Source organism: Leopardus geoffroyi, chromosome A2 (genome assembly GCF_018350155.1).
Source record: "Leopardus geoffroyi isolate Oge1 chromosome A2, O.geoffroyi_Oge1_pat1.0, whole genome shotgun sequence".
Taxonomy (NCBI): Eukaryota; Metazoa; Chordata; class Mammalia; order Carnivora; family Felidae; genus Leopardus; species Leopardus geoffroyi.
The window spans coordinates 5,991,735-6,009,473 of NC_059331.1; the positions used below are offsets into that span (position 1 = coordinate 5,991,735).

Consider the following 17,739-nt stretch of genomic DNA (forward strand, 5'->3'; position numbering starts at 1 on the left):
GAGATCAGAATTTTAGTTCTCATAGTGTTATTTATTAACCACCCACTGATAGATGCTCCCTCACACAGAGAACATTTGAAAGACAAAGTCCCTGCCTGTTCTCAGAAACATGTAAATTCCACAGCAGGTGTTCTTGACCCTGGAGTCTGCCATCCTTAGGATGTCCATGCATGGCCCTCTGGGAAATCTGGGGAATCTGTTGACCGCCTGAAGTAGCTTTGGAATTTTGCATGTGTGTGTACATTTTCCTGGGCAAGGAGGTGCCCAACTTTCATAAGATGTTCAAAAGTCCTAGGTCTTCAAAAGGGTTCAGAACCCCGGCTCTGAACATCCAGATTCTGTAGGTCAGCATTTCCCAACACACAGGCCTAGGACCACCCGCATCAGAATTACCTGGGATGCTGATTTACAGACAAGTTCCTGGCCTCCAGCCAGACCTGAGTCAGTCTTTCAGGGGTGGGGCCTGGGATGTTTTGTTCTGGGGCTGTTGCTTTTGATGCAAGGCCAAACATGAGGACCATTTTACTGAGTTCACGTGTCCATAGCAAACAACTTATAAATAAGGGATTGGCATCAAAGTTGGGGGCAGGAGTCGCTGGTCCCTTGTGTCTGTGTCCCCTCCTTGGGAGAGAACGCAGATGTAAGCTGTTTGGGTTGGGGGAGAAAGGGTTGAAATCCCATTGGGATGTGCCTCACCCCCACATATGGCACTAATTGAGCGAGGATGTCCAGGGGGAGGGCAGGACAGCCAGCCAAAGACACGGGTGTGCTTTTGGTCTGAGACTCCTGTGACTGAGTTGATCCCTCTACGACGGTCCACCCCAAATCCACAGCCTCCTGTCTCTTCTCGGACAAACCAATCCCAGGATCTTGTCTGGACCCTCCCCGCCCCCCCCCACCAAAGGCTGATGTGTCTGCTCCTCGTCTCCTGGCCTGGGCCCTCTTGGCCACCTCGCTTGAAGACGATAGTAGAGATTCCGATAGTAGAGATTCCGGGGTGGAAGCATCCAGAAGGCCTCTACCCCAACCTGCCCCACCTTGCGCTTCATTCCTCCTCCATTTTTTCCCGCACCTCCGCTGGCAGGCCCTCGTACAGGGTGTCTTCCACCAGGAGCCCCACTCTCTTGAGCCCCACACAGTTGCCAAGTTCTTCTGGCAGAGCCTCCAAGCGGTTGCCCTTGAGCTCCAGGCGGCTGAGGGCCCTGAGGGCCCCCACCTGGGGCGAGAGCTGGCTCAAGTGGTTGTAGCCCAGGAGCAACGTCCGCAGCTTGCGGCAGCAGAAGAGCTCCTCCGGCAGGGCCTCCAGGGCGTTGCAGGACACAGCCAGGTGCTGCAGGCTCTGGAGGAGGCCCAGCTCGGGCGGCAGGGAGCGCAGCCCGTTGTGGGAGATGTCCAGCAGGCGGAGGCCAGAGCACAGGCCGAGCTGGGTGGGCAGGGTCTCCAGCTTGTTGTGGCTGAGGTAGAGCTGCTCGAGGCCCCGGAGCTTGCGCACGTGCTCGGGGACGTAGGCGATCTGGTTGTGCCACAGCTTGAGCGTGACCAGCTTGCGACAGTGCTGGAAGCTGAGGATCTCTTCAATGGACCGCAAGCGGTTGTCCTTGAGGTCAAGTTCCTGCAGCGCCCCCAGGCTGAAGATGGCATGGGGGATGCGCTCCAGCCCGCAGGCCACCAGCTCCAGCTCCCGCAGCGCCGCCAGCTTCTTGAGGCTGTTCAGGGCCAGCAGGCGGGCCCCGTCGTTGTGCAGACTAAGCCGCTGCAGATGCCCGGCCACGTCGGTCACGCTGGCTGGCACCTTGCTGGCATTGCTCCGCAGGGACAGCACCTTGAGCTGCTTCAGCTCCCGGAGGCTCTCGAGGGTCGCCGCCCGAGCCAGCTCCGGGGGGAAGAGCCCCTCGAGGTGCAGCTCCTCCAGGCCACGCAGCCCGAACACCCACAGGGGCACCTCGCGGAGCTCCTCACACTGGACCCGGATGACCTTCAGGCGGTCCCGCAGGAAGATCTGCAAGGAGAAGGGCAGCCGGGCGGGCGAGCGAAGCAGGCTGAGCTCTTGAAGGTGCACCAGCTGCGAGAGGCCCGGGGGGAAGGTGATGTCACAGATGGCCTCCAGCCGGAGCGCCTCCACCTCGCTGAGCTCGAAGACGGTGTCGGGCAGCCCCGGGAGCATGCAGAGGGCCAGCTCGAGCCGGCCGCGGGCGTTGCGCTGCAGCTTCTGCCGCAGCTTCTCGGGCGTCCACTCGTGGTTCAGGTTGAGCTGCTTGAGGCGGCTCTCGCTGACCTCGGAGAGGAAGACGGCAAAGCGCTTGGAGTAGAGGGAGTCATACTGGTCGATGAGGTGCAGCATGAAAGCAAAGTCGTTCTTGACGTCGGGGATGTCACCCATGCCCGTCTCCTCCCGCACAGAACGGAAGGAGTACTCCTTGAGGGGCCGGTGGAAGAGCCAGTAGAGGGTGTAGAGACAGGTGATGCCGTAGACGCACACGAAGGAGATGTAGCAGAAAGCCAGCTTGGAGAAGAGGTGGGCCTTCGTGTGGTTGCAGCAGAAGCTGGCGTAGCCCGTGACCTCCGAGGTCTCCACCCTGCAGGCCACCAGGAAGCTGATCTTCTCCACGTAGACCAGGTTGTAGACCAGGATGGCGAAGAACTTGCAGACTTTGAGCACCGTCTGCCGGATGTACATGGTGTACAAGATGTCCCCCTCTTCCACGTGCACGCGGAACTTCTTGACCTTCTCAAACAGGGCTTTGGCCTGCTCACCCTCCTTCTTGTCCAGTAGGGTGACGGCTGGTGGCTCAGTCACCACCTTCTCGGGCTCCACCAGCACCTTCTCCTTCTCGCCCTCATTGGCTTTTCCCGGCCCCGCCGAGGCCTCCACGGTCGCCGTCGCCCGTCCGGTGGTGGGGCCCTTCTGGTTCTCCCCAGAGACCTCGGACAGGGCCCGTGTGGTCCACGGAGAGTCGAAACACTTGCCCAGAATGGAGATGAAGTGCTCGATCTTGGAGCTGGTGCCGGGGAACTTGAACCAGAAGCTGGTGCAGACCATGAAGATGAGCGTGTGAATGACGACCAGGTAGGGGAAGTACTTGGCGTACCAGTGGAGGGCTGTCTCGTAGCAGAGCTGGTTAATGAAGCTGTACTGCTGGAGGTCCAGATTGTTCTTGAGGCCGCTTACCTCCCGGAGGCCCCCCATCTGCTCGGAGACGCCCCGAGGCAGCAGTTGCTGGCAGGGGGCCTCTGAGAAGTTCTCCCGGAGTTCGTGACTGGGCAGACAGATGATCTTGTCCTGTGTCACCTGGGAATGAGGGGGAAAGAGGGCCAAGGAGCTGGGATGGCCTGCACGGTTGGGGGGAGAAAGGCAGGCTGAAGGTGGGAGACCCCAATCCCCCAATCCCTGACTGTCCCCAGCGGGCTGTGACTTTGGAAGAGTCACTAAACTTCTGAGAATCAATCTTTGTCTGAAAAAAAGGAGTTAGGTTGAATTGCATCTTCCTTCTCCCTCCCGCGCCCCGCCCCCCCCCCCCCCCCCCCGCCGAAAGATACTGACCTCCTAATCCTTAATACCTGTGGACAGATAGTCTTTGCAAAGCAGATGTGATCAAGTTAAGGTGGGGTCATTAAGGTGGGCTCTAATCCGGTGCGATCGTGTCCGTATAAAAAGGAGCCATTTGCACAGAGACCCGTGCGCAGAAGGGAGATGAGAGAAGGCCTGAGGCCACCAGAAGCCAGGAGAGAGGCATGGGACACATACATGCTCCCTCACAGCCCGTAGAAACACACAACCCTGTCAACCCTTTGACCTCACACGCTCGGTCTCCGGAACTGTGGGATCAGAGCAGGTAGCCCTCCGGAATATCCGGGCCGCGACCCCACACGCCCCGCCTCTCCGACCCGCTCAAACAGGCCCCGCCCCTGTAGGTCCCGCCCCCACAAGCGGGCCACACCCGGGCCCCGCCCCCTACGTGCCCCGCCAACTACCCGCTCATCCGGGCCCCGCCCCTCTCCACGCACCCAGGCCCCAACCCCTGCAGGCCGCGCTCCATCCAGGCCCCGCTCCTGCCTCGCGCCTCACCTGCAGGGTGCAGCCAAAGACCCCGATCATGAGCATAGCCACGGTGAGGTACTCCGCCAGCACGTCCCACCAGGGTTTGAGCACCTTGAACGCGGGCTGCTGCTCCGTGAACTGCTTGAACTCGGCCACCGGAATCATCTTTCCTATGGGAGAGGAGGAGGCAGGGGTTGCAGAAGGGGCGTCTGGTGGTGGACCCCCAGAGGAGCCAGACACACGCCTCTGCTCCCAGTTTGTGCTCTGCCCTGCCCGAATCTGGCAGAAGGCACGAGCTGTGTGCCCCCTCTCTCCCCCAGACCTCACCTCCTTCCTGAAGCCAAGCTACTACCGGTCTCACCACAGCTGCTCCCCGGGATCCCTGCCCCCCCCTCTGACGCCGCTCGCCCTTTCAGAGGTCAGGAAGGGCAGTCCACGGAGCCGCTGTCCCCCAGCTTGCCCGAGTGGCCTTCTCCCAGAACCCAGCCATCTCCCACCCTTGATGACGAGCCCAAACCACTCGCTCTGCCGCTCTGACTCCAGACACCTGCTGTCCGGACCGCTAGCCTCTGCTGTCTCTGCCACTGGGCCAGAGAGAGCGTCTGAGGCTGAGGACTTCCGGGGTGTGGGCCCCCCACCCCCTTCAGGGGCGCTCCGGGCACCACCTCCAACCTCCAACCGGAAAAGCCGGCTGGAGCCTGGCTCTGGTTACAGGGCCTGAGGGGCAGGGAGGGGCAAAGCTGAAGGCTGGTCAGTGGAGGGTTAGGAGGACTAGGACACCTGGGTTTCTAGAGGGATCGGTGCCCAGAAACTGAGGCAGATGACAGAAACCTGGGCTCTGACTGGGAGGGTAGGGGGTCGCCAGGATGGCCGGAGGGCAGAGGATCAGGAAATGGAAAGCTCAGGGACAAAGCCAGAGTGACACCTACTGTCTGGGCTGGGGCTGGGCTGCCAGGCTCCTGGGCGGCCAGCCCGCTCCGTCTGTCCCCGGGTTTCACTTTAGACCAAGGTATCATTATTTCAGATACGGGACAGCCGGGAGCGAGTCATGTGGGGGCATGGGCCACAAGCTGGGACATCACCCTCCCAGAACAGGCAGCTGGGGAGCCTCCCTCCCCCTCTCCCGGAGGCTGGACGGAAGGAAGGGGAGGCCGCAAGGCCCCCACTGCCTTTTGAGGGGGCTCCCAGGCTGGACTGCCTCTCACAGCACCCTGCCTCCCTTTGCAGTCCCCAGGTCCCTGAGGCCTGGGGTTGACTCCCGGGCGGGGATGAGGTAGAGACGGACAGGGATGCGGGCTGTAAGCCCTGCCCACCGGGCTGAGGGCGAGGTAGTCCACCACACCTTCTAATCCCTTCAAAGGCCCTCACATCGGGATGGCAGGGGCAGGGCCCCCCTGACTCAGGCCCTGACTCACCCAGAGCCGGGCACAGGCAGGGGGTGCACAGACAGAGCATGGGCTCCCTCCCACAATGCCCCATTCCTCACTCTCAGTTTGATGCCCTGTCCTAAAAGAAAAGCTGAGTAGAAGTGCCCCAGCGTATCAGTGCCGTCAGCCAGGAATCTTATCAGCAGCACCCTGGGGGCCACGTGAACAGCGTAGCCACCAAAAGGGACACCTGGGGGCATTCTGGAGTGTGCATACGGATGCAGGTGGGTACCCAGAGCTGTACACACTGGGCTGAGGGGAGACCCAGGACCTGTTCCAGCCAGCCACCATTCTCCCTGCCCCGGGTACCTGTGAGGGACACGGCTCCGCTGTTGGGGCTGCGACAGAAATGCCACGTACACAGGCGAGGACCAACTTCCTGCCTGGGTCCATCTCGCAGTGGCGGAAGCTGCAGTATCCACCAGGTCAAGACTACAATCAAAGGCAAGACGGCGGCGACACCGAGGGTCCCCAGTGGATGGCCCAGTGGCTCCCACGGAACAAGGTATATACACAACGCCATCAGAGGCAGACACTGGGGTTATCATTATCTGTCTCCATGACTCAAACTCGATGGTCTGAACCTGCCATTAAGCTTCCACAGACACAAGGCTGGCCCCCCCTTTGTCTGAGCAGGGCTGGCGGGAGGGCCCTGGGCAGAGGGCTCCAGGGATGGGGAGCCCAGAGGAAAACAACAGCACGGCCATACGCAACTTATGGCCACCAGATGCTTCCGGTGCCTCCTTTAATTCCCACTCTGGGGGAGGGAGGGCACCACAACCCTCATTTTCCAGACTCAAGGGGAGGGGAGGAACCAGCTGAAGCTTTCACAGCTACAAGCGGTATGTGAGGCGTGACTCCCAAGTCTCATCTGTCCCCTAGCGAGCGCCCTGTCTGCTTCATCTTGGGTGAGAACCTCTCGCTGGGATGCAGCATCTTTGCCAAAAGGAGCCCGGAGGAGAGTGTTCTAGCAGAGAATGTTCTAGCAGAGAAAAGATGGGTGGAGGGCTGCTCTGCAGGGCAGGCCCTGGGGGTTCTGGTCGGCCTGGGACCGGGTCGTGCCCCCTACCTAGCCTCAGCTCTACCATCCATGCCTCACCCCTGTGTCTCCCCTGTCAGACCCTCCCTAGGCTCCCAGCTTGCCTCCTGGGGGCAGTGGTGGGTGCTCGGGGTCCAGCCCCCCTCCTCGCCCACAACCCACGCTAAAGGGCAACGAGGACACAGGGCTAACTGTCAGCCCTGAAATGGGCTTTGAAGCACACAGGTCCAACCTTTGACTTTTACACAAGAGAGAAACTAAGGTCGGGGGGGGGGAGGGTAGGGGTCCCCTAGTAGCAGATCTTGGGTCAGGCCCCAGGCCTGGGGACTCTCCACCTAGTACTTTTCCAAGCTGCCCAGCCAGGACTTGGGAGTCAGGGAGTCTTGAGGTTTAATAGTCCCAGAGAGGGCAACTTGGTAGGGACCCCCAGTGGTAGGGTTCTGGGGCGTCCAGGGGAACATGGCCAAGACCCATGGGGGTCTCCCCCAGCCTGCTGATCTGTCCTTGGCCAGGCTGGCCTGCTCCCTGACGGGCGCCCTAGGTCAGGCCAAGGCCGAGTCTCTCGCCGCCTCCACCCCCTCCCCAGCTCCTTGTGTCCCTGGCGGGCGGGCCGCGGGCTCAGGCGGCAGTGCCGGCGGCACCTGGGGCGGTCCTCACGTGGGCCAGACCCCCACCCCGCCACCCGGTCCCCAGGGACGGGGAGCCTCCTACTCACCGCTCTGGCTGGGACGCTGGGCCCAACTCCTGGGTCCCTGGGAGCGGAGCAGCCGGGACTCCCGCAGAGTTCCCCGGGCCAGCCTGGGTGAGTCAGGGCGGGCGGGCGGGACAGGAGCCCGGGAGCCGCCCCGCCCGCCCGCCCCGGGGACGTCCCGGCTCCGCCTCCCTTTGGGTCCTCCCAGGTCGCCCCCTACTCCAGACGCCGAGGGATTGCGGGAGGAGGGCAATCCGAATCCAGCTCTCCACGATCGTGGAGGGTGAGGGGCGGGCCGGAGGGCAGAGGTCTTAGAACTTTGGGCCGGGCTGCAGCCAGGGAAACTAGGGGGGCCCCCCGGAGGCGCTGCATAGCTCCCAAAGCCGGCCTGTGGGCCCCCTTCCAGGTTCTAAGCTGTAGAGACCCTGTCAGGAACAGGTGAAGGGCCTCCTCATCCTTGCCCCCAACCCCACCCCAAGGGGCAGCCACCTGGCCTTGAGGCACAACCAAATCCAGAGGAACAGAGTCCAGGGGAAGGGAGGGGGCTTCCCCTTCCTGCTCTGACCACCCAGCCAAGGGAGGATGAGCAGAGTGGGGTGCTTACCTGTCTGGCCCTGCCCAGCCTTGAGACCTTCTCCGGACTTCGGGGGATGGGGAAGCTGCTCCCAGGTCTTGGGGGCGGCACAAGGGCTGGAAGGCTCTGGGATCTGGGGCTGGAGTCCGGTCTGGGAGGGCAGCTTCTAGAAAGGATGGCTGCCTCCCCACCCCCACTCATCCCTCCCTGGCCAAGAAGGCCTGAGCTGGCTCTTACACTGGCAAAGCACCCTTTCAGCCTGGAGGCATCCGGTGAACTTTGACCCGTTCTGGCTGCAAAGCTGAAGGGAGAGGGGACCTTGACAAAGTGGGGGAATGAGACCCCTCCCCCACGGGAGGCTCACGCGTTCCACTAGACTGGAGACAGTCCGAGACCCGAGGCTCGAAACCTCGAAGATTGAGACCCCCTCTAAGCTTGGGTTCCTCTGCGAAGCCCTGTAGTGGGCGCGACCCTTGGAGACCCGGCCTCTTTCAAGTGTCTGTGGGCTCCACCACAGCTCGAAGACAGACAGACAGACAGACAGACAGGAGGCCCTGTTCTCTCTGAGAGCGCCCATGCCCTGGTCTACAGCTTTACGCCGGGTGACCATCCTGATACACATGGCTTTGCACACTTGTACAAATCGCCGAGGTCACTGCGACGGCAGCCCCATGACTGCTGTGTCCCCAACCCTTGGGATGGTACCTGGCACACGGGGTGGGGGGGCATTCAGTAAATGACAGGTGGGTGGACGACTGAGGTGTCGTCTTAGGCGCAGACCCTGACACAGGGAATTGGAGGCAAACGGTCCACCCGAAAGGTGATCCCAGGGCGCCCTGGGGGGGGGGGGAGTAACTGGGAAGTGACACCGGGAAAGGAAGGAGGCCAGCAGGCATCCGTGAGGGTAAACGGAGCAGGTTCACAGGCAGCTGGGGCTCTGTTCTTCTGGGAGACGGTGGAGGACACACCGCCAAGTTGTCCAACCCAAGGGGCGAGGGGGTTGAGAAGGGCTGACCGTCAGCTCCTGTCAGGCTGCGGGTTGCTCTGGAGAAGGGGGGGGGGCGGAGGGGACTCTGCGGCACCTGCCACAGGTGTAGACGCCCCAGGAGAACAGCCAGGTCACGGGACACACGTACGCACCACGCCTTCCAGTGATTCTCCTGAAGGACCGTCTTGCTTCACACCCCCCTTGGTGGCGCGTGAGTGTCCCCCCCCCCCATCGATCACACCCAGCCTTTAAAAAGCATTGTGGTAAAATACCATGACGTAGAACTTACCACTGTCACCGCGGTGAAGTGTGCAGTTCAGCGGCATTGAGTGCACTGACGTTGTTCTTGAAACCATTTCCACCGTCCGACTCCAGAACGCTTTTCATTTTCCAACGCCGAGATTCTGTCCCCATTAAACCCCGGCCCCGGCCCCCTGCCTCCCGCCACCTGCTGTCTGTCTCTACCAATGTGACTCTCCCAGAGAGCCCGCGTGAGGGGAATCCTACCGCGTTCGTCCTTCCGTGACCGGCTTCTGCCACCGAGCACGCGTTGCCGAGGTCCATCCGTGTGGTAGCAGGTGTCAGAATATCTTTCCTTCTTAACGCTGAAAACTATCCCATTGTGTGGCTGGACCACATTTTGTGTATCCATTCATCTGTCGATGGATCCTCTACCCCTTGGCCGTCGTGGATAGTGGTGCTCTGAACCCAGGGGTGCAAATATCTCTTCAGGTTCCTGCTTCCCGTTCTTTGGGGTGGGATTGCTGGGTCATATGGGGAGTCTGTTTCATTTTGTCGAGGAACCGCCGCCCGGTCTTCCACAGCGGCTGCACCTGCACCATGTTCCCACCAACCGTGCACGAGGGCTCCCATTTCTTCACATCCTCACCGACACTTGTTATTTAACACCCAGCTTTTAAGGTTTTGTGAATGGGAGGTAGTTATCGATCGCTGCCCGACAAATCACCCCCAAGCCTAGCAGCTTAACACAACTAGCATTTATCGTCTCACACAATCTCTGAGGGTCGGGAACCTGAGAGTGAGTGTCATGGGTGGTCACACCCATGGGAGGGTCACACCTCCCTCTTCCACTGGCCCCGGATATCACTGATTTGCTTTCTGACACTACAGATTAGCCTGGATTTTCCAGAATGTTATATAAATGGAACCGTGCAGCGCGTTGTGTGTGTGTGTGTGTGTGTGTGTGTGTGTGTGTGTGTGGCTTCTTTTGTTCTGTAGGATATTTTTGAGATTTGTCCCTGTTTTGAGTGGCTTGGTACTTTGTTGCTTTTTATTTATGTTTAATTTTTTTAATAAAGTTTATTCATTTATTTTGAGACAGAGAGAGAGAGGGAGAGAGAGAGAGAAACCCAAGCAGACTCTGTGCTGTCAGCACAGAGCCAGACGCAGGGCTTGAACCCATGAACTGTGAAATCATGGCCTGAGCCGAAACCAAGAGTCGAGGCTTAACCAAATGTCGAGCCAAACCAAGAGTCGAGGCTTAACCTGGGCCACCCAGGCGCCCCAGTAGTTTGTTGCTTTTTCTGGCCGAGGAGTATTCTACTGTCGGGTACTGTCTGGTTTGCGTAATCCGTCCCTGTTGATGGACATTTGAAGAGCGTTCTTAAAAGAAGGAGGAGCCCAGATCCCAGTGAAATGCAGAGTGGGTTCAGAGTAGCCTCGGAGGGCCTTGCACTATAAAAGGTGAGGGGCAGGCATCTGGGGTTGGCCAGTGGACGTGACTTGCTCAGAAGGGTACTGCTGGTGAATGGGCGGGTGGGCGGGGGGGGGGGGGAGCCAGGCTGCTGTCATGCCAGAAGGGGGTCACACAGGTGATGCTCCGAAGACTTGGGGAGGAGGTGAGGCCAGAATGATCTACTCTGGAGGGCAGCGCCCTGAGGAATGGTGAGGGGGCACCTCTCCCAGGCTGGAGGGAGGTGTCATTGAAAGGATAAATTCCAAAGGGTTTTGACCTTGCCCTCTCTCTCTTCCATTCCCCGAACCTCAACTGAACTCAGGCGCAACTCCTGAGGGGAGAAAGCCAAACCCCTGCTTCCGGCCACACCCTACTTGAGTCTATCTTCCTTGTCCAGGTTCAGCCAGGTGCCAAAGCCCCCCACGCCCCGTCCTGTGCACGAAGCCCCCCCCAGTTCCAGACAGTAGTGAACTGCTCCTGTGTGGGGCATGCAGGCATGTGATGGGCAAAGGGCTGGGGCAGAGGGCGCTGGCTCTTTGGGATGGGGGAGGGGGTGGCTCAGTCTGGACAGAGGAGGTATCAGAGGTAGAAAGCACTGTGTGTGTCTGTGTGTGTGTGGGGGGGGGGTAGGTGTCCTGGCAATAAGCAGAGATGAAGGAGGGCGGCCGGCTCTGTCTTCCCACTCCTACCTCCCCCTTGCCCCAGTCCCCTGTGGAGGTCCTTCCACGGAGACCCCTGCGCGGGCTGGGAAAGGCGCCTCCCACTCCCACCGGCTGTGCTGGGCAGCCTCGGACAGGGTCGTCTCTGCTCCTTCAGGCACCAGTTTTGACACCCCCCCCCCAGTTGACTCCCCCCCCCCCCAAAGCTCGGCTCTGCTTGAATGCTTTTGCTGACTTGACATAGGAGCATGTGGGGGGGGGGGGGCCCTGCCCTGCCGAGGGCTCGGAGCCTCTCACAGTTCTCTCTTCCCGCCCTCCCCAGCCTTCCTCTCTTCTTGTGTTCTCCCAAATCCAAGCCTACCCCTAAATTCCCACGGCTGCATTCTCTCCGTGGTCCGCCTCCCGCAACCAATGTAGGGGCTTCCTGGGGTCTGGGAAAAGCCTTGGATATGAGAGGGGCGGAGGCCCGCGGGGACCCTGGGGGGCCAGGCCTCCGCTGTCGAGAAGGCGAGGACTGGGACCAGGGACACTGAGCGGCGGGATTGGTTGACTGGGCACGAGGCACGATGGTCCCGCCCCCTGGTTGCCAGGGCCCGGCCTATCCGCGTCCAGGCGGGCATCGGTCGCCAGGTGGTTGGGGTGGGGGCCAAGGCAGGTGTGTCTGTTTGGAGGAAGGGGCCAGGCCCGGTCGGGACCCCAAGGGACTCCCTCCCGAAGCCCCTGCGGCTGGGAGTCTGGGGCCCTGCGGCGCGGCCGCGGAGAAGCCGCCCCTCCTTCCACCGCGCCGCTCCCCACCGCCCCCGGCGCGCTCCCGCCCGCCGCCTCCCGGGTCTGGATCGAGCGCGCGCGCCCCCGTCTCCCCTTCCGCGGCCGAGGGGCGGGCCCGACTCCCCGCGCCACCGCCCGCAGCCCCCTCCCCTCGCCTGCTGGCGGCTCACGCCAGCCCCGGCGCTCCCGCCCGGCCCCACCCCAGGCGACCCAGCGTGGAGAGGCGGGCGGCCAGAGCCCGAGGTGAGCGCGGCGCGAGCAGGTGGAGCGGGCGGAGCGGACCAGGGCCCGGCTGGGGGAGGGGGACGGGCTCCGGACGCGGCTCTTTGTCTCCGCGAGCCCCTTCGCGGGCCGCCGGGGCCGCTCCTCCTCCTGGCAGGTGCCTGCATCCTCGGGGAGGGCGCTGGGGGCCGGGGAGGGGACCAGGGCTTGCGCTCCCGTCCCCCTCAGCTGGAGCCTGTGGCAGACCCCCGTCCCCGAGGCTGGTGGTCCGGGTCTCTGAAGGGGCGAGGGGTAGGGGCGTGGGTCTCGGGTCCTGAAAGGGAGCCGAGGCGGGTGGGCTGGGGCAGGCAGGGCCTCTCAGCTTTGGAGGAAGGCGGTGGGGGTGGGACCAGGGGACCACCGTGAGCAGCTGGGCTGGTGAGTGGGTGTGTGGGTGGGAGGGAAGTGGATCGAAGCCGAAGTGTGGGCGCCTGTGGGTGGGGAAGGAGCAGCGAGGTGCCGGGACCCGGGTCCCTGCAGGCAGCGTAGCAGCGCAGGAGCTGGGATGCTGATCTGTCTGTCTCCTCATCAGGTGCGGGATGGACAAGAGGGACAAGGGCAGGGCGGGGGCCGCCACAAGGACTCCGGCTTCTCGCCCTCCCGGCCTTCCCACCCCCAGACCCCCGGGGTCTCCTCGACCCCCTCCCCCAGTAACCAGCGCGGCGCTCCGAGTTCTGGGGGCAGCGGGAGCTGCAGGGCGAGGGCCCCTGGCCGAGCGAGCTGGAAGTACCCGGGCAGCCGCTCTCCCGGAGGCTGCTCCCCGGGTGGGATCAACTCGGAGCGCTGGGACAGGCGCCCGGAGTCCAGGTATCCCGCCCTCTTTGCCCCCATTCAGACCCCGTCTTTCTGTCCCCCCTTTCCTTGTGAGGCTGCTGCCTCCCCTTCCTTTCCGGAGGCACCGCCTTGACTTGGCCTTCTCCCCGCAGCCTCCAGGCCCCCAGCTGCTGGGAGAGGGGAGCGGGCGCCTGCCAAGACCCCAGGCCCAGGCTCTGTCTCTAGCCCGGGACGTGCCAGCGGGACCACCAGGTAAAATGCCTCTCCAGTCCCTTTGGCAAGGGCTAGTGTCACTAACTGGAAACTTTCAATTTTACACATGAATTGGGGGAGTGGGTGCATTTGCAGGTCGCTGGGCACAGGTTGCGTGTCCCCAGAGAGGGCATTGGTGGGAACATGCAGGCTTGGGAGAAAGCAAAGAGTTCCTTCTTGAGCGCGGCCGTTCCTGTCCCTAGGCTAGGCACTCTTGCGCAGAAGGGGCTTCGGCCCCCAGCTGAGGAACCCGTGGCCAGAGGAAAAGCCCCAGAAACACCAAGAAGGAGCCCGCTGAGCGCCGGGGCACGGAGAGGTACGTGGCCTGGGGAGTGTGGGGTGGGGAACGGGGTTCCTGGGCAGTGAAGGGGACCAGCCTGGAAGTATCGGTGACCCTCTGGCCTTCTACTTCGTCCCCAGACTCTTCCGGGCCCTCCCCAGGCGCCCCTTCCCCAGCCACCTCCCGTCGGTCCCGGGCTGCAGGAGCTGAAGTGGGTCTCCCTCGGGCAGCTCCGAATGCCCGGCCGCGGCCTCCGACCGAGGCCTCCAGGAAATCCGTGAGCAGTACCCCGCAGCATGGTGCCGCGGAGCCGAGCCCCGCCACCAGGAGGCGACCCAGCGCCGGCGGAGGTCTCCAGAGGCCAGCCTCACGCCCCTTAGGCTCCAACGCCACTCCTCTGTCCTCCCCTGCCCGCTCCGGGGCCTCTACCGGTGGAACACCCCGGGCTCCCGGGCAGCCCTCGCAGCCCGGGCAGCCCTCGCAGCCCAAGGCGAAAGGGCTGCAGGCTCTACGCCCCCGCCAGTGCACACCCCCAAGGAAGAGCGCTACCCCCGCGCCGGGCTTTCCTCCTCCCATAGCCACACCCTCTCCACCGGGTTTGACTGCACAACTGGCGCCGCCTCCGCAAATCACTGGCACTCCCCTGCCGGCCACTCTCCCTCCATCTCCACCGACCACGCCCCCTCCTCGCTCTCCTACCTGCCCTTTGGCCACGCCCCCTCCCCTAGCCCCTCCTTCCTCTGCTCCACTCGCTCTGCAGACCCTCCCCTCTCCGCCGGCCACACCCCCCTCGCAAGCCCCACCCACCCACGTGGGTACCTCCTTTCTGGAGGCATCCACCTCTCCTACGGCCGCTTCTCAGGCTTCATTCTCTCCATCCGTGTCACCCCCTCTGCAGAGTATGCCCCCAACCCAAGCTTCTCCAGCTTTGCCCTCTCTTCTGACTCTCCCCTCTCCCTTGGCCACACCTCCTCTGTCGGCTCCTGGATCACCAGCCACGGCTCCTCTACCGCCAGCCACCTCCCTTCTACAAGCCTCTTTGACTCCAGCAACTTCTCTGCTGAATCCGCCCTCTCCCCAAGCCACACCCCCTCTGCAGGACCTTTCTGCTTTGACTACTCCCCCTCCACGGACCAGTCCTTCCCTATCTCCTTCCCCACTTCAGGCTATGCCCTATACAGTGACCACACCTCCTACGCAGGACACTTCTCTGGCCACATACCCTCAACAAACCTCTCCCTGCCCTCTGACCACCCTCTCTCTGCAGGGTTCTCCTTCTCTATGCTCTCCATTTCCTTTGGCCTCACCATCGCTGCAGGCTCCGCCTTCTCTCCTGGACACGCCCCCTCCACAGACCCCACCTCATCTGGCCACACCCCCTCCACAGGCCTCTCCCTCTCCGACCCGGTTCTTTACAGAGGTCCCACCCTCTCTGGCCTCACCACCTCTGCAGGCACCTTCTCCCCTAACCACGCCTCCTCCACAGACTCTGATTTCCCTGGCCACACCCCCTCTACAGGCCACACCCCCTCAGGCCTTCCTCCCAGTTCAGGCCCCACCGTCTCTGCGGGCCCCTCTCTCCCCTCCGGCTTCACCACCTCTGCAAGACCCTCCCACCCCCTTGGCCACTCCCCCTCCCCAGGCTCCACCTTCCCTGGCCTTGCCTCCTCTTCAGGTTCCTCCCTCTCCCCCTGCCTCACCCCCTCCGCGGACAACTCCCTCTCCCCTGGCCACACTTTCTCCTCAGGCTCCACCTTCCCTGGTCTTGCCTCCTCTCCAGGCCTCTACGCTCCCTTTGCAGGCTCCTCCCCCGCCCCTGGCCACGCCCCCTCACCAGACTCCACCTTCCCTGGCCCTACCTCCTCTGCAAGGCTCTACTCTCCCTTTGCAGGCTCCTCCCTCGCCCCTGGCCACACCCCCTCAGGCTCCACCTTCCCTGGCCTTGCCCCCGCTGCAGGTCCCTCCCTCTCCCCTGGACTCACCCCCTCTGCAGGCCCCACGCCGCCCCCCGACCCCAGGTCCCGATGCCCCGATCCCGGGCCCACGGCTGACCCTGGCGCTGGCCCCGGCTCCGCCGCCACCGCCCTCCCGCAGCCCGTCCAGTACGCTGAGCGGCCCAGATCTGGCGGGCCACAGCAGCAGTGCCACCAGCACGCCGGAAGAGCTGCGCGGCTACGACAGCGGGCCGGAGGGCGGCGCCGCCACCTCCCCTCCCGCCGACGCGGAGCTCGCCGCCTGCCACCCGGCCTCCTGGAGCCGAGGTCCCCCTCCGCCGCTGGCTGTCCGCAGCACCCCAGGTAAGCAGCCCCCCGACCTCGCCGAGCTGTGGGAGGAGCGAAGTCCGGGGATGGTAGGGGGGCGGGATGGGAGGCGGGGCTTTCCAGCTCGCGGGCAGGGCAGTCGGGTCTGGGGCGGAACCGGGAGGAGGGGCGGGGCCTTGCGGCGGGAGCCCAGGTGCCCGCCCCCTGAGCCCAGTCCAGCCTCTCTCTCCGCAGGAGCGCCTCTGCCTTGGCCTCCTTCTGCCGGGTCAGGCTCCGCTGACGGCCTGTGCACCATCTACGAGGCAGAGGGGCCCGAGTCGGCGACCCCCGCCCCAGACGCGCTGGATTCGGGTCCTGGGCCCGGCGCGGGTGGTGGGAAGGTCGTGGCTGGAGCAGGCGCGGGGGCGACCTCGCGCGGCGCGAAGCCGGCGCGCCTGGGCGAGCTGCCGCTGGGGGCGCTGCAGGCGAGCGTCGTGCAGCACCTGCTGAGCCGGACGCTGCTGCTAGCTGCGGCCGAGGGTGCCGCGGGCGGCAGCGGCGGTGGCCCAGGGGTTGCGGGGGCTGGTGGCGTCGCGGGGGGTGCCCGGACTGCGCTCAGCGACGCCGAACTGGGCCGCTGGGCTGAACTGTTGTCTCCCCTGGACGAGTCCCGCGCCAGCATCACCTCGGTCACCAGCTTCTCCCCGGACGACGTGGCTTCCCCGCAGGGTGACTGGACGGTGGTAGAGGTGGAGACCTTCCACTGAGCCAGACCCTTAGCCCCGCCCACCATACCCATCCCTGCCTTAGGACCCGCCCCTCTGGCTACGCCTCTGTCTTAGACTGCCCGCCTGTCTGCTCTCCTTCGGGAGTCTGGCTCCCGTTGGATTGGACGTAGCCCCCTAGAGCCCTAGATTTTGGGTCAGGCTCTCGACCCACCCACGCCTGTGGCCGAGGTCTTTCCCTCGAGCCCCGCCCCTTTGGTCTGGAAACACGCCGACTCCCCTCGAGCCCCGCCCCATCCCTCCGCTTAGGCTCCGCCCCGCGTCCTGTGTATTGTCTACCACGCGCTGCCCGAGTTTGCAATAAAAGCCGGGACGCTGCAGCCTGTGCGCCTTCGAAGTCGCCTAGGGGGTCTACCGCGGGGCGGCGAGAGGGGCTGGGCCTGCCGGTGCTGGAGGCTGTGCGCGAGCGGGTTGTAGCTCCGGCTGAAGGCCTCCCGCGCCCCACGCAGATGTGCCTCTTTGCTAAGGAAAATGGGCGCGTGAGGCAGGCTTGGGGTGGGACCTGGTGCTGAGTCCCCGGCGCGGCGCCCCCACGCACGTGCGTGAACGTGGGCTTTTTCCTGTCTGACTCGTGGTGGACAAGTTAGGCGCAGGAGCGGCCCGGTGGAATTGCCCGACCACCGGATGGCTGAGCTGAGGCGTGCCCAGCGTTGTTGAACGACCGAAGCTCTTCCTATACTCCCCTAAGGGAGCCGGCAGCTCTTGCGGGGAGGGGGAAAAACGTGCAGGAAGGGTTCGCCCAGGTCCGGGGGCGAGGGTGGGGGACCTCTTCCTGAGGCCCCCTCGTCACGGTGCGTGCCCCTTGACCTCGCACGCCTCGCAAGCCTCGCACGCCCTGTGCCCGCATGCCGAAGGGAGGGGGTCGTCTAAGACCTAGTGGCGATCTCCGTTCCCTCCTGCGCCCTCCCAGCCTGCGGGCACACTGCCCTCCGCTCACCGAGGAGGTTCTGATGCAGAAGGTAGGTCTGCAGCTGCGCCCAGGACTCCTCCGGCCCCGGGGCTCTAGGGTACAGGATCCTCCTGCGTCAGGCTTCCTTGTCCCTGGGGAGCCGACGGTGCTGAGAGGGTTCTGCGGGAAAGGAGCAGCCTCTCCCAAGGTCGGGTGGGAGACCAGGAAGTCCTCACGAGGCCCTTTTGTGCCTCCCAACCCCTGGGCCTCATCTTCCCCTCCATCTCAGGGTGTCCTCCTCAAGCCCCTCCAGCCAGACAACCTTGCCTGGGCCCACAGTCGAGAGTCCTCAACAAAACCGCCAATCTGTCTTCACC

General features: G+C 63.6%; 2 protein-coding genes across 14 annotated transcripts; one reads left to right on the top strand and one right to left on the bottom strand.

Moving 5' to 3' along the window:
• Positions 1–10: 10 nt before the first annotated feature.
• LRRC8E (leucine rich repeat containing 8 VRAC subunit E) lies at positions 11–8,369 on the bottom strand. Of its 11 annotated transcripts, none has more exons than XM_045496428.1 (4): positions 7,801–8,369; positions 5,776–5,898; positions 4,067–4,209; positions 11–3,289 (listed from the first exon to the last, which is right to left on the bottom strand). In XM_045496428.1, exons 3-4 carry the CDS (start codon positions 4,202–4,204, stop codon positions 1,046–1,048), a joined length of 2,382 nt encoding a protein of 793 aa, XP_045352384.1. In that variant the 5' UTR covers positions 4,205–4,209; positions 5,776–5,898; positions 7,801–8,369; the 3' UTR covers positions 11–1,045. The 11 variants fall into 11 exon arrangements, with proteins under 11 accessions (XP_045352384.1, XP_045352385.1, XP_045352382.1 ...); XM_045496429.1 differs by lacking the exon at positions 7,801–8,369 and adding an exon at positions 7,221–7,341 and having other exon boundaries at positions 5,776–5,875; XM_045496426.1 differs by lacking the exon at positions 7,801–8,369 and adding an exon at positions 7,221–7,312.
• A 3,650-nt stretch (positions 8,370–12,019) lies between these two features.
• PRR36 (proline rich 36) lies at positions 12,020–16,793 on the top strand. Of its 3 annotated transcripts, none has more exons than XM_045496445.1 (6): positions 12,020–12,124; positions 12,675–12,949; positions 13,069–13,168; positions 13,372–13,484; positions 13,589–15,745; positions 15,929–16,793. In XM_045496445.1, exons 2-6 carry the CDS (start codon positions 12,682–12,684, stop codon positions 16,453–16,455), a joined length of 3,165 nt encoding a protein of 1,054 aa, XP_045352401.1. In that variant the 5' UTR covers positions 12,020–12,124; positions 12,675–12,681; the 3' UTR covers positions 16,456–16,793. The 3 variants fall into 3 exon arrangements, with proteins under 3 accessions (XP_045352401.1, XP_045352403.1, XP_045352402.1); XM_045496447.1 differs by having other exon boundaries at positions 15,944–16,793; XM_045496446.1 differs by lacking the exon at positions 12,020–12,124 and adding an exon at positions 12,178–12,260.
• Positions 16,794–17,739: the final 946 nt, after the last annotated feature.

Excerpts from the sequence above, each read along its gene's own strand:
- PRR36 (XM_045496445.1), top strand. The coding sequence starts at position 12,682 with ATGGACAAGAGGGACAAGGGCAGGGCGGGGGCCGCCACAAGGACTCCG. Across the intron at positions 13,485-13,588 it reads GAGCGCCGGGGCACGGAGAG|ACTCTTCCGGGCCCTCCCCA; the intron begins GTACGTGGCCTG and ends CTTCGTCCCCAG. Across the intron at positions 15,746-15,928 it reads GGCTGTCCGCAGCACCCCAG|CCTCTCTCTCCGCAGGAGCG; the intron begins GTAAGCAGCCCC and ends AGCCCAGTCCAG.
- LRRC8E (XM_045496425.1), bottom strand. The coding sequence starts at position 5,989 with ATGGCGTTGTGTATATACCTTGTTCCGTGGGAGCCACTGGGCCATCCA. Across the intron at positions 4,210-5,775 it reads CGGAGCCGTGTCCCTCACAG|GAAAGATGATTCCGGTGGCC; the intron begins GTACCCGGGGCA and ends CCTCTCCCATAG. Across the intron at positions 3,290-4,066 it reads TCTTTGGCTGCACCCTGCAG|GTGACACAGGACAAGATCAT; the intron begins GTGAGGCGCGAG and ends CCTCATTCCCAG.